General features: G+C 38.7%; 1 protein-coding gene across 19 annotated transcripts in view; it reads right to left on the bottom strand.

The window, feature by feature from the left end:
- The window catches only part of TENM3 (teneurin transmembrane protein 3), a 2,441,918-nt gene that overhangs the window by 68,048 nt on the left and 2,358,947 nt on the right, over window positions 1-14,923 (bottom strand). For 10 of the 19 annotated variants that reach the window (XM_088793207.1, XM_088793210.1, XM_088793209.1 and 7 more), the window contains one exon: window positions 12,474-12,620. In XM_088793207.1, coding sequence (XP_088649333.1) covers window positions 12,474-12,620 — 147 coding nt within the window. Of the gene's footprint in view, window positions 1-12,473; window positions 12,621-13,534; window positions 13,556-14,923 lie in introns of all 19 variants that reach the window. The other 9 variants (XM_088793202.1, XM_088793205.1, XM_088793208.1 and 6 more) reach the window with 2 other exon arrangements.

The raw sequence follows: 14,923 nt of genomic DNA, 5'->3' as shown, positions 1-14,923 counted from the left end.
GAATGGGTGTGCATATGCTCGGGAGAGTATTTACTCGGGAGAGTAAATATTTGATATTCTTGCAGGTTGTCCCCTTATATTCATTCTTTAACATAAGTAGAAACTACTCATAGAGAAAGTACTTCCAAATGCTGTACTGTATTTAATCTCCATTATCCTGGTAAGTTAAGGGTTAAATGCTCCTCACTTTCTTCTCTTCCCCCACAATACTCCCACCTTGTCTTCCTTGAGGCAATATATGGTACAGTAGCCAAAGAGGAATACTCGAATACTCAAATTTAGTCATTCATCTTTGTTAGTTTATAAAAAGCAAATGTGCATCTGGCATGTAGTCTGCAGGTCATAAAACTGCATGAGATTGACACCTTCTGAACTAATCAGCTGGAAATGCATTTTTACAAGCCTCTCTGCTAACATCAATCAGAGAAAGAATCTCATTTTCAACAGCCAAGATGCAGGGACACACTGTTTGTTATTTTTCTGCAGAGTTTATCAGTAACTTGCCCAAGCAAGTGACGGATGGTCATGAATCTGGCTCCCTATAACTTGAGAAAACATTTTTCATTCTTTGTCTGTACTTATAAGGCTAGGCCTATCTAGTACAACTAAGTTGATTACCCAGTTGCCAAAATGTATACTCGTACTGTAGCGAAATTGTCTTCGTGGAATAGCTTCTCAAAATCATCAAGACTCCATTTTAGTCTCAGGAATATTAGGTCGGCTTAAATTTATATTGGCGTAGGAGCCATGTCTAGTAGAATCAATCATAAAAATCTCAAGAAAACAAAAAATATTCAAACCCACTGAATGACGATGTCAGTTATCAGTTAAGACCTTTCTTCAGTGTAAGCTTCGCAATGTGAGTAGTATTTTGATGTAGACAATATAGTTTATGTTTCCAGTCAATCCTTAACATTATTGCTCTAGTTCTCATTTTTAGTCAGAGTAATCTTTACAGAAACCAAGTCTGATTATTTCACTTCTTTAGCTAAAATACTTTCTTTACTTGCACTGCCTTCTGAGTAGTTAGAACTCACTGCTTAAAATGGCTTATAAGACCTTTCGTGATCTATGTTTCCTCTGCCTGGAAACTTCTAACCTGCTCCTACTCCCCACTCTCACCCCCAGTTCCTTCCACAATCAGCTGAGACAATGGTTTCATGAAGCTCCATGAGGACTAATCTAGTTCACTTGTATTCCCAGCATCTAGTAAACTTCCTGGCATCAAGTTGACATATAATATAGTTGCTGAATGAAGAGAAGAATGAATTCAGTTTCTAGGGATTATGAGATTTAAACAGGTCAAAATAATGTCTTAAAAGCACATTAGAGATACCTACTGGTTTTCTCATATCACCCTTTTCATACCCTTAGATACTATGCCATTCCTTGGATTCCTGTTTCTTTTTTACTCTAATAGGTATTTTAAAATGTTCTTGATTACTTGGACATTAAGCAATCTACAAAATTATAAAGAGAATTCGAAGAAATTATATGAAATACTATGTAGAATCTTACATAAAGTTCCTACTTAATAATAAAGACTTACAACTTAGAATTCATGAATGAGAAGATAAACATTATATTTACTTCCCATCAATTGAAAACTTCTGCATGACAAAAGACACCATAAACAAAGTTAACAGATAAGTGAAAAGCTGGGATAAAATACATGCACACACTTAACAAAGAATTAATAAGGTAAATAAATACAGACATCCTAAACATTAAAAAGGATACGTCAGGTAAGCAACTCAATAGAAAAAAATGAGTATGAGAAATAAACAAGCAGTTAGCAAAAGAAAAAAACAAATGGTCAAGAAATGTATATAAAGATCATCAATCTAATTAATAATTAGGGAGATGCAAATTAAAACAATAAAAATGGAGTCAGTTTCAGCTGTCAGACAAAATTCATATTTTTCATTTTGTTGGACAATTTTGTTTATGTACAGCGATTATGTGCAGGCTATGAACAGGGGGAAATAAACACTCTCATACTGATGCAGTGTAGAATGTAAAACCTACTTACAAGGCAATTTGGCAGTAGCTATCAAAATTAAAAATTAAAATACCCTTTGAACCAGCAATTTCACTTCTAAAAATCTGTCCAAAAGAAGTATTTGTACATTTACACAAAGATTTATGTGCAGATATGCATACACACAGACACATACAGATTCACTAAAGATTTGTCTTCATACTAAGGGCAAAAAAAAACCAAAAAAAAACCCTGAAGTATTATTCATGTAATAGTGGTAAAATTAATTAGTACACCTATGTTTCTATTATAAAGAATGAGACAGATCTATATGTAACGGCATGAAAAAAATCTCTAAGATATACTCTTCGGCAGAATCAAATTTACATCAGTACCTATCCCATTTAAGTTTAAAAACATAAATGTGCATACAAATTCACTGACGGAGAAGTACACATAGGCTCACCCAGTTGTTGACAGTGGTTAACTCTTCAGACAATGAGAATGTAATGTTTGTGTACTACTCTCATCACTAATGCAGAAGTTCTTACCTCGGAGCTACATGTAACAAGGGGACCCGTTTCTACAGAGACTCTGCAACGCCCATTCCTACATTTGAAGCTTGAGGAGGAAGCTCATGGTAGTGGGTGTAAAGTATAGAGAAGACTTTTAGTTCCAGCTTGTGAGGCTCTGGTTTTCCTCCCCTTCTAAAACTCACTCAAAAACTGCTAAAACCCCATATTCCTTGTGTCCTGCTGGGAAGCTAATGTTGTCCTTTGCTTTTCAGGGCAAGAAGCTGGACTTCTCTTTCCTTGAATGGGGTGACTATGCTCTAAAAATTCTATGAATAGTAAAAGGCTTCGGACAAACTCGACTCTCTTCCTTAAAATAGGATCGAGTAGAGTCTTTCAAAGTCATGGTAATTCCCCACCTGCACCCCCACCCCCCGCCCCAAATCATCTCTACCAGCACAATATATTTTAATGCTCTGAGACGCTGAGTGCCATTTTATGTTTTGATATTTGAATTATTTTTGGGAAGTACGTTTGATCTCTTGTAATTTTCTCTCTCTCTCTTTCTCTCACCATTTTCCCTTTCTTTTCCCAGTTCTGTTACTCTCACTTAATTTTTAATTTTAAATATGTTTTTGGAGAACACAATACTATAATCCTCCTGCTAGAACTTTAAAAAAATCTATTTTCAAATATTTCCTTAGTTTCACTTGGTAGTCTCCAAACTCAGACCATCTCTACCGATTCACGATACTCATTTTGATACTTACATAACAATTTTATTCATTTTTTTGCTCCTCTTTTTTATTCCTTGTACACTCTTACTTTTTCTTGCAGTTTGAAGCTTCCATTTGTACTCTCTCCCTTTCTCATTACTGTTTCTATCGTTCTAATTTCTGAACAACCTCGATTGAATTGTTCTTTCTTCTTTACTATCATCAGCCTCCAAATACTTTTAAAAAGCCTGTTTTAGGTACATCTTCCTGATATGTCCCCATAAACTAATAATTCTGAAGGATAAAGAATAACTCTTATCTACTTATAAGTAAGATGTATTATTCCTGGCAGGATTTGTGTTTTGGCATTCCACCATTCTTGCACAAAGTTTAGTATGAAGCTTTAAACCTTGTGCCCTCAACAATCTAATCTCCAGGAGAGGGTTGAGTGTCATGTCTCAAGTACCCACAGGGGGCTATCCACTAAAGTACCAGTTAGGGAAGCAAGGTATTAAAGGGAAATTTGACTAGATCTCTTTAATGGGAAGAAAGATGGGAACATAGTAACAATTGCCAGAGATAATGTATTTTGGAGAAATCATCTTGTTAATAAATATGCTAAGTTTCTATAAAGATAGAATTGTCTTTGGCAAGCAGTTGCAGTTTTATGCTTGCATAATGGGACCACCATATGGGGAGCTATTTAACGTCAAGAAACCCCCTATCGAATGAGATTCTTAGTGAGTAGGTAAGGTAAAAGTAACGATGCATATAAAAGTACATAGGGAGAACTGGATAGCTGCCTTGTCAATGGAGAAAGCACTTCAGAGGTTCAGCACTGGTTTTCTTGTTCTCAAGTGAGAAGGCTGTAATTTTGTGGGAAGGGAGGAGATAGAGAATAGAAGACTCCTTCTGAAAGTAATACCGTGTTTCCCCGGAAATAAGACCTAGCCGGGCCATCAGCTCTAATGCGTCTTTTGGAGCAAAAATTAATATAAGACCCGGTCTTTGTAATATATTATAATTAATTTTTGCTCCAAAAGACGCATTAGAGCTGATGGTCCGGCTAGGTCTTATTTCCGGGGAAACATGGTAGATGTCTACTATCCATATGAAATAGTTATTCAAATATATTGTCTTGCTATACTAAAACTAAATGCTATGTACAGCTATTAATAGTCGTATAGTAGAATCTGTTTTTCTGCCTACCCAGCATCCATACCCCTTTCTTCTAGCGACAGAACTTCAATTTTCCTTTGAAGAGGTGACGTAATTCAGACTGATAAGAGTGAGCCCCAGGTCCCGGCCTTATGTGACCACTGCAAAAGGCATTCACCTGGTACTGGAGTTGTTATAGTGATGGAATATAAACCTAGGGCTGGTGGTGGTCATTTTGGGAGAGAAAGAGTCAGAGAATGGAGCTAACATACAATAAAGCAGAGCTGACAAATGAATTAACCCCGATTTCCACTATCATTGTTTGAACACCTAGATGCACCGATGTCTGAAATTTGCAGTTATACCATATAAGCTAATAATTTTGTTTTAAAGCTTCAGATTGTTGAGTTTCGATCATATGCAAACAAAGAGTCGTTCCTAGCTAGAATAACAAATAGCACTTTTGAGATTAGAAAGGATTTCCTTGTGGAAGAGAAGTGAAAGTCTGAGGCAGAGTGTGCTGTGAGACAGACTAGGCCTCAATTCCTATGGCTGACTAAACAAGGTACTTAAGAAACTAAAGAGTTTGCAGTGCAGGGTCACTGTCTTAAACCCTGCTCCAATCCCACAGCCTTTAGTAGTGAACAGTTCCCATCCCTTCACCTGTCTTCGTTCTGATCTTGGCAACTTCACCATCAGAGTGAGTTCTGGGATTTGAACAAGAAATGGCTCCATCTAGAGGGAGGCTGACTTTATAGATGAAAATGGAATTGAAGAAGAAATATTTATAAGCCAATTTAGCCATATACTGTTGATCACTTGTCTGAAAGCTTTCTCAATATGACAGGATATCTTGTAGTTGCTTCCAAAATGTCTACATGCCCCCTGGGAGATGATATCTGCAATTATCTGGTCCAGTGACTATTTGTTTCTGACTTCCATTGTGTGATTTAAAAATCTACTATTCCATTGCCTGCCTTTGTCCAAATAATTGGCCCCAACAGCCTCTGTTTAATACCTGGAGCTAGATTTGAGAAGTGGAGCGGGGGAAGCACCTTGTGAATTCCAGGGCTTTTACTGTCGGTAAAAACTTGCCCATAGTTTTGAAAAGCTAGAGTGACCCTGCGTACATGACAGTGGTTTATTTGAGCCCTAAAGAAACGAGGTCCAACTGGACAGGAGGTTTACTTCTTAGGACTGTGGAGGTGTTAAGACAGTGGCTAAAGGTAAGTTCCTCCAATCTACTTTATTGTTCCTCTTATTCCTCACAAATCATTCCCTTCTAGAGAGATCCAAGATGGTGGAGTAGATAAACACTATGCATGCATCTTCCATGAACGTATCAAAATTATAACTAAATTATATTAATAGAACAACCTGAAGAACCATCTGAAGTCTAGCTGAGCAGAAGTTTTATAACTAAGGATATAAAGAAGAAGCCATGTAGAGACTGATAGGAGGGGCAGAGACATGAAACGGGCCAACCCCAAACCTCTGTGTGGCGGATAAAAATTGGGAGGGGATATCTCGGTTGCAGAGGTTCCACCCAGAGAAGCAAGGGACTCCGGCCCCACACCATGCTCCCTAGCCTGGAGTACTGGTGCCGAGAAAAAGAGCCACCACATCTGGCTGTGAGAAACAGTGGGGATTTCGACCGGCTGGGTGGGACAGAAGGCTGTGGGAAACCCAGAGGTCCTCTCAAGAGGCCCACACACAGACTCACTCACTTGCAGGTGCTCACCATGGGCTCTGGCGGAGGGACATCAAAGGCAATACAAGGGTAGACTGAGGTGTGTGGCTTGGAGCAAGGGCTGGAGAACAGTTATCATTTTCCTTGTGTGGGGTCTTTCTCCTGTGCAGCCGGCAGGTGGGCGCCATCTTTCCTGTGTTGAGCCCTCCCCACAGGCCAAACCTGAATGTGAATCGGTTTTGGTGAGCTCTGCTGGGACCCTCAGCTCCCTCAACACTGGAGGCACTTTCTTGGCGAGCAGCCAGCCCCACCTGCATTGCACTCTTTTTCGGAAAACTGTTGGAGTACAGCTGGCCCAAGGCAGGTAGCAACTGGCCTCAGTGTGTTCTGAGACTTTTTTACATTAACCTGGTGACCACAACTCTTACCACTCTAGTGACTGTCTGAGACCCTGCCTCGCCCAACTTGCATACTGCACGAGGCTCTATAAGTGGCTGAATCTTAAGGGACCTGGCAGGTGGCAGCAGGCCTTGGGGTGTCCTGGAGTTTTGCAGAGCTACCCCAGGCCCGGTACTAGTGGCAGAAGTCCTTGGTTCACAGTGTGGCCTCTCCCACGTGCCTCCAGGTACAGCACAGGCAGCGAACAACTGTGGATTGCTTTGTAGCTTCTACCAGGTAGTCCCTGGCTGGTCACACACAGTGGGTGACCTAGGCCTGCATCACAGCACCTCCTAAAAGGCTGCAGAAAAAAACATACTTGGAGGTTGGCTTCAGACCACAGCAGAGCAAAGCCCAATTAGCCCCACAAGCAGCACATACAAAGGGCAACCTTCACAGGCACCAGAGCCCACTGGGGCAAATACCACTAAGTGAAGTAAGCCCCCCACAAGCAGCCCATAAACTGTGGATGTGGCCAAACCCCACAGCCAGTCAGCCTGAGGGTCAATCCCACTCACTGACATTCAAATAGCATTCAAGGCTCAACTATAACAGGAGGGCACACAGAACACACACAAGGGACACTCATGGATCACACGGAGCAGGTGACCAGGGAGACTGTACCAAGGTCCCACAGGACACCTACTACATAAGGACACTCGGCCAAGACTTGGAGACATAGCAGATCTACCAAATACATGGAAACAAACACAGAAGGGCAACCAAAACAAGGAAACAAAGACATATGTCACAAATGAAAGCACAGGAGAAAACTCCAGAAAAAGAACTAAATGAAACCGAGGCAAGCAACCTACCAGAGACAGAGTTGAAAATAATGGTTATAAGGATGCTCAAAGAACTTAATGAAAATTTCAACAAAGAAATATCAAGCATAAAAAAGAACGTAGAAACCATAAAAAAGTGAAGAATATAATAACTGAAATGAAGAATGCACTAGAAGGAATCACCAGCAGATTAGATGAGCAGAGGATCGCATCAGCAATTTGGAAGACTCAGTAGCACAAAACATCCAATTAGAACAGCAAAAAGAAAAAAAGAATCCAAAAAAGTGAGGACAGTTTAAGAGACCTCTGGGACAACATTGGCATAACAACATTTGCATCATAGGGGTACCAGAAGGAGAAGAGAGAAAGTAAGGAATTGAGAACCAATTTGAAGAAATAATGACTGAAAACTTTCCTAACCTGGTAAAGGAAATACACATACAAGTCCAGGAAATACAGACAGTCCCAAACCACATGAACCCAAACAGGCCCATACCTAGACACATTATAACTAAAATGGCAAAGGTTAAAGACAAAGAGAGAATCCTAAAAGCAGAGAAAGGCAACTAGTAACTTATAAGGGAGGTCCCATAAGATTGTCAGCTGATTTCTCAACAGAAACTTGGCAGGCCAGAAAGATTGGCACAAAATGTTCAACGTGATGAAAAGCAAGGATCTACAACCAAGATTATTCTACCCAGCAAGGCTATAATTTAATATCAAAGGACAGATAAAGAGCTTCCCAGACAAGAAAAAGCTAAAGGAGTTCATCACAACCAAACCAGTATTACAAAGAATGTTAGAGGGACTTAAGACAGAAAAGAAAAAAATCAAAATTATGAATAATAAAATGGCAATAGCTACATACCTATCAATAATTAATTTCAATGTAAATAGATTAAATGCTCCAATCAAAAGACATAGGAGGGCTGAATGGATAAGAAAACAAGACTCTTACATATGCTGCCTACAAAAGAGTCACTTCAGAGTGAAAGACAGACTGAAAGCAAAGGGATGGAAAAGATATTTCAAGAAAATGAAAATGTAGAAAACAAAAAAATCAGGGGTAGCAATACTTATACCAGACAAAATAGACTTTAAAACAAAGGTTCTAAGAAGAGACAAAGAAGGAACCAGTAATCCCACTTCTGGGTATTTATCTGAAGAAACCTAAAAAGCTACTTCAAGGAGACATGTGTATCCATATGTTCATCGTAGCATTATTTACAATGGCCAAGATGTGGAGGCAGCCTGGGTGTCCATCCATGGATGAATGGATAAAGAGGAGGTGGTACATATATGCAATGGAATATTTTTCATCCCTGGAAATGGGATAGGTTCTTGCCATCTGTGGCAGCATGGATGGACCTGGAGGGTATTGTGCTGAGTCGAGTATATGACAGAGAAAGACAGATGCAATGTGATTTCACTTATATGTAGAATCTAAAGAACAAAATGAATAAACATAACAGAAACAAACTCATAAATACGGAGAACATTTTGATGGTTGTCAAGTGGAGGGGGTTTGGGGCAGTGCAAAAGGGGAAGGGATTAAGAAGTACAAATAGGTTTTTACTAAGTAGTCATGGGGATGTAGGGCATAGCATAAAGAATGTAGTGAATAATATTGTAATAACTATGTATGGTGTCAGATGGTACTAGATTTATCGGGGTGATAGATGCAAGGGTGTTGGGAGGCAGAGTGAAAAAGGTGAAGAGATTAAGAAGTACTAATTGGTAGTTACAAAATAGTTATGGGGATGTAAAGTACAGCATAAAGAATATAGTCAATTATATGGTAATAACTAGTATAGTGCCAGATAAGTACTAGACTAGTCAGGGAGATCACTTCTCAATTTATACAAATGTCTAGCCACTATGTTGTACACATGAAATTAATACAAAATAATATCAAATGTCAACTGTAACTGAATTATTTGAAAACGGGAGAAAAGATGAAGGAGAATAAGAGGTCTAAATTGCCGGTATAAAACAAATAAGTCATGGGGATGTAATGTACAGTATAGGGAATATAGTCAATAATATTGTGATAGCGTGGTACACTGTCAGGTGGTTGCTGGACTTATCATTGTGATTACTTCTTTAGGTATAGAAATCTTGAATAACTGTGGGGTACACCTGAAACTAGTACATCGTATGTTATCTATATTTTTAATAAAAAATAAACATTAACTATTAGTAATAGAACATAATAAACCTATGAATGTTTACTATGATACAATGATATAAACATCCCATCTGAGCTTCAAAAAAACGAAAGAAAGAAAAAAGAAACAAAGAAAGAACGAAAGAATGAGAGAGAGAGAGAGAGAGAGAGAGAGAGAGAGAGAAGAAAGAAAGAAAGAAAGAAAGAAAGAAAGAAAGAAAGAAAAAGAAAGAAAGAAAGAAAGAAAGAAAGAAAGAAAGAAAGAAAGAAAGAAAGAAAGAAAGAAAGAAAGAAAGAAAGAAAGAAAGAAAGGAAATTCCTTTCTAAGGCTGCTTGTCCTTAAGTGTTTCAGAGACAAAAAGGGCAGGTGGGAATCTATAGGCAAAGAGGGACACCGAGTCAGTGAGATCCAGGTTTTGAGGATCTTTAGGCTTAGATAGTGGAGATGGGGGAACTGGATTTGGTAAAGGAAAGTATGTTTTGTAGGGGAAGGAAGACGCTTGGTTTAAGTAAAAATATTTACCTATTTCTGCATATGTAGCTTTTCTTTCTAAACAATTTTCATATGTCTTATTCAGTCTGGGAATAGTAAACAACTTTCTTTTTAATTTTTTACAAAGATTGTATTTTACAATGTTGCTCAGACTAGACCAGTAGCTATTCACACGGCATGTTTAATTTCTGAGTAGGGCCAAATCAACCTCTCAATCCTCTCTTCCTCCTTAGTTACTTAATGTGTTAAATCAAATTACTTAGCTTTCTAGCTAATTCGCTGCGTTGACACCAAACTTAATTTATACAACAGATCTATAACAGCGCAGTTATCATATGCCATAGAATTTCAGGTATTGTCTTTATTTTAGACATCCTGCTCTACTGTCCTCATATAAAGATAATGATGTTCTTACTTGCCAGATTATGCGTCATTATTTGGGGTTTATGTGAAAAACATCATCTCTGTACTCATAACCCATGCTGAAGTTCAAGGAAGCCCTCTAGCTCAGGTTATAAGGCACCCAAGGTTACAATCTCAGGGTACGACAAAGGTGGCACTGATATTTCTTCTTAGAAGATGAACAAAATTTGGTTAGGGACAGGAATACAAATTACATGAGAGAAGCAGAGAAACCACAGGTCTTCTATCAGCTCAGACTTCCCCTTGGAGAGGGAAGCCTAGAGACAGCATAGTTCAATACTAATAAGAATAAACAAAGGGGAAGGAGGCCAATTCACAGCTGATAAATTTTGAGGAAAAGGAAAATCCTCCTTAGCCGATAACAATACTAAAGAGTTGATTAGCCCCTAAATTACTCTGCAGTGTCTCCCCACACTTGGCCCTGCAGTTTGCTTCCCTCTGAGACAGCAGTAACCTACTCAGTGTAATCCCCTTCCGGAAGACAAACTCTGAAATCTCTGCTCAGGGAAGAAGAGCAGCTCTCCTTCCTCCCTAGGCAACCAGAAACAATGGGGCAGGGGCTTCTTGGGGGACAATGATGAGGAAAGTTGCCATCTGGCTGTGGCTCAGAGAGCACTAATGCTACCATTTCTAAGAAGTGTAAGGTTACCAGGAGTTAGGGCAACAAGGTATTAGTAGGCAGGAAAAGTCGCAAGGGCTAAGGACCTCCTAAATCTATCGGGAGCAGAAAGGAAAGGCGGCTTTAGCTCAGAATTTGTGGCTCAAGTTTCTTGATAGTTCAGGTTAAAAGAAAATAGGGAAAACAGTGAAGTGTCTGATCGAAACCAAAGGGGAGAATTGTAGCTTCTTGTTAGGAAGAGGAGACACAAATAACATTGGGTTTGAGAATGACTGTAGGCCCAGGTTAGCACGTGTGTACGTGCGTGCGTGCATGCGTACATGTGTGTTGAGGGTTGGTTCTGGTCACTGTGTTTCCTAGAAAATAGTAGTTAGGTCTATGCTATTTAGCAAGGAAATGGCTGTTCAATCTTCTCTGACAGCCTTCTATGAACTGCAATCAGTCAAATGGCTATTTTTGAAAGCAAAAGAAGGAAAATTGGATAATAATTGCTGCTACATACAACATACTATGTGCCTGGCGTTATGCTAAGTACTTTATATATGTTCTCTCATTTAATCCTTTCAAAACCTCTTGTGTTCCTATTTTACAGGTGAAGCAACTGAAGTTCAAAGAGATCAGAATCTTCTTGTAACATCACATAAGCACTGCGAGCTGGAGTGAAAATCTGTCTGACTCTCTAACCTGCACTCTTAACCAACATTCTATTGCCCATGTGGACATTCCTGAAAGAGCAGGTGGAATGAAAGAGGGGGTAGGGAAACACATCCTAACCACAGAGCAAGTGACCACAGAGGTCCAGATGGAGACGAAATCCTTTCTAAAAACTCAGTTCTAAAGGCATCCCAAATGGAAAGCTATCAGGACCAACTACTCCATCACTGCAGGAGTAGTCGCCAACTGTCATTCTCCATTGTCTGAAATTAAAATACAGTGGCAAGAAAAGAAGGATGTGCACAACAGGGAAAATAAGTATTTCCTAACCCAGGGCTTACGTTGGGTGGCATATCACACAACCTTTTTAATAGGGTGTAACGTTAAGGATAAAAAGACACTGGAAGTACAGCTTCAAAGGGGACTGTTTTCTGTCACTGTTTTATTTTGTCATCTATGCCTTTCATCAGAAGAGCTCGGAAAATGCCTTGCATCTTTTGGGTTGTTTAGTTATTAAAATACTGCTTTAGAGCTTCCAACTCACAGGGCCCTAAATACAGTGGTGAGGACAGTCGTCACCTAGAGATTAGGAAAAGGACGGAGAACAACGTACATTATACGGTAGCTTGGTTACCCTGTCTTTTCCCTGAACGATAATAATCTCACATTTGTTTCAGGGAAACTGGGGAGCAAAATCACTCTACCAGTGCTCATCCATTTTTCAACCAATCTTATCTATGGGGATCAGATTTTTTGGCAACAGATAACTAAGTACTCATTGTACATTCTAAACCTGTGGTCCGGCACACACTTGTTTTCACGCTCAGCCTTTCCTACCTCCTTCGTTGTCTTTGCTATCTGTGCACAGAGTCTCCATGGCCACATCACATCCTGCTCCTCTCCACCCTGGCTGGCAAACACAATGCCAGCCATTTTGGTCCAGTGTACATCTTCCGTTGCTGTTGCACAGACCGGGACAACCCTCTGTCAAAAGAGACAAAGAAGGAAAACAAGGGATTTGAGTATTGAAAGCTTTCGCATCTAAAACAAACAGATAAGGGACACTGAGTGGGAACAGGCCTTTATAAACAGCACAAATACTGTAATTGCACATGGATAGAACCAGCAACGTTATCCAAGGACTCTAATTCTTATCCAAGTGGCATCTTTGATTGGCCTGACCCTTGAGACACCACTTACCTGGGCAGGACAGAAATATATGCAACAACCCACTAAACAGCTGCAGGCCAGACAAAATTAACTTAAATTTTTTTCTTTAGCAAAGCAACAAGGTCGATTGGTTGATTGTACAGTGTGAAAAAGCATCTCAAGATAATTTCAGAATCCCTGGTATAGATTTTTAATCTGTGGTAAACAGTACTGGCCACTCATTAGGACATACCTTCTTAAAGCACCTTGTTGCTTTAAAAAATTCCCTCTGAGTTCAAAAGCATGAAAGTGGGGATGAGGATATGAAGGATGTTAAAAACAGAACATTAATTTTATCTGGCCTCAGAGTTGCCGTATATTCATGTGAAATTACAGTGCATTAAATAATTGCACAAAGTATAGGCCAGCATTAATGACTATACTTTATGCCAAGAGTACATTCCTTGTCACAGAGTAAGCAAAGCCCAGGAAATAGTGAAGCAGCTTAGCATCTATTCTAACAAACATTAGGATTCAGGCTGCATACGGATGGGACAGGACCAACAGGATTTCCAACTAAATGTAATAGCTGTGCATATTTGATTACTTAGGACGGACAAAATGAAATACCATAAGGACCACAATAAAACACTGATAGACTGAACAAAAACACGGTAGTGACGTGCTTCAAGACAGATAGCGAAGAGTGATATTTTGTGACAATCTCCCTAAGGCTTTTATGCTGTTACCTTTATATCCTATCTTGTCTGCTTTTATGGGCAAGGAGGGAAAATTTGGGAAACAATTAAAATAATTTAATATATCCAAAATCTATAGTTGTTTCAGTCTAACATGACATTAAAAAAAACAAAAAACAATTTTTGCCACTTCCTACTGATGATATCTGGCATGCAGCCAACATGATCTGTTTATGAGAATGACACATAAGTAGATTCTGGTGTTCTTGTCTATGAGTTTGATATGACATTGACAGAAACAAGGATATAAATGCTCTAAAATTGTAAGAATAATTGGCTATTAATCAGATTTCTTTGGACAGAATGTTTTATAATTTGGTATGAAATATATATTGGTAAAAATACTTGCTACAGCAATTGGGGTTCGTTATACATTTTCTCATAATTAGAATGCTACTCTTGTTTTGGTGACAAAATTTAAGGGAACAATCTGTTTAAAGATGGTTATTTTAAGTCTCTATTAATAGAATTATTCACATATTGGCTTCCCCTCCTCCTCCACTGCAAAACTTGAAATGAAAATATCTCAAAGAGACGTTCTGTCTCTTAAGATGAGCGTGAACAGAAAGAAGAATATTTTGACAGTCTCTTGTGGCAGGGTATAATAAAATTATACTTATGGATACCATCAGGTCAGGATGAGATTAATTTTGCTGCTTCTTTCAGACAATTACTGTCTGCATTTCTAGATTATTCAATATATAAAAGGTGAATTTTCTTTATGGATGCTTTTGTTTTGTTTTTAACGAAAAAGAAAGATTTAGGTGCCCCCCCGACACAGAGGTGCAGCAGCTGACTGTGTGCGCACATGAGTTATTATACGAAAGCCTGGATATTGCCATGAATATTTTCATATTCTAATGAAAAGCACAAACAAAGAATAGAAAATAGGAAATCTGAGGAGAGGGAAAGGGAATTTTCTGAAAAAATATTTTTCACCTATTTCTACGATAACTGAAGACATGAGAATCTGCTGTTTTCTGCTGAGCAGTGTTATGGTTTCTGTTTTACAAAATGCACAATATTTTGCAGTTTTTTAGAAAAATCGCAAAACAAATTATGATAGCACATACATTTTGAAACATTTAGAAAAAGCCAAAGAAGTTTCCATAAAGATAAATGAGATTTCTCTCAACATGTTAACCAGAATCTTCTTTAGATTGGCAATTTTTTTAGTCTATGATAAGAAAGTGAACAATTGTGATCCTTTAATTTCGAATTTAAAGCTCATTAACTGAATTGCCAACAATGAAGATCTTAAAACAGAACCAAAAAATAATAAAGAAACAAAAAACAGCAAATGTACTGTTATCTTCAGTTTTTTGGTTCCGGTGAAGCCCTTTTACAAAGGAATGAAATCTGTGATAACCCAAAATTATA

This window comes from Rhinolophus sinicus, chromosome 16, assembly GCF_057876585.1.
Source record: "Rhinolophus sinicus isolate RSI-liver-muscle chromosome 16, RSI-T2T, whole genome shotgun sequence".
In the NCBI taxonomy this organism is placed as follows: domain Eukaryota; kingdom Metazoa; phylum Chordata; class Mammalia; order Chiroptera; family Rhinolophidae; genus Rhinolophus; species Rhinolophus sinicus.
Note: the sequence above shows the minus strand (reverse complement) of the source record. Positions and strands in the feature narration are given on the sequence as shown.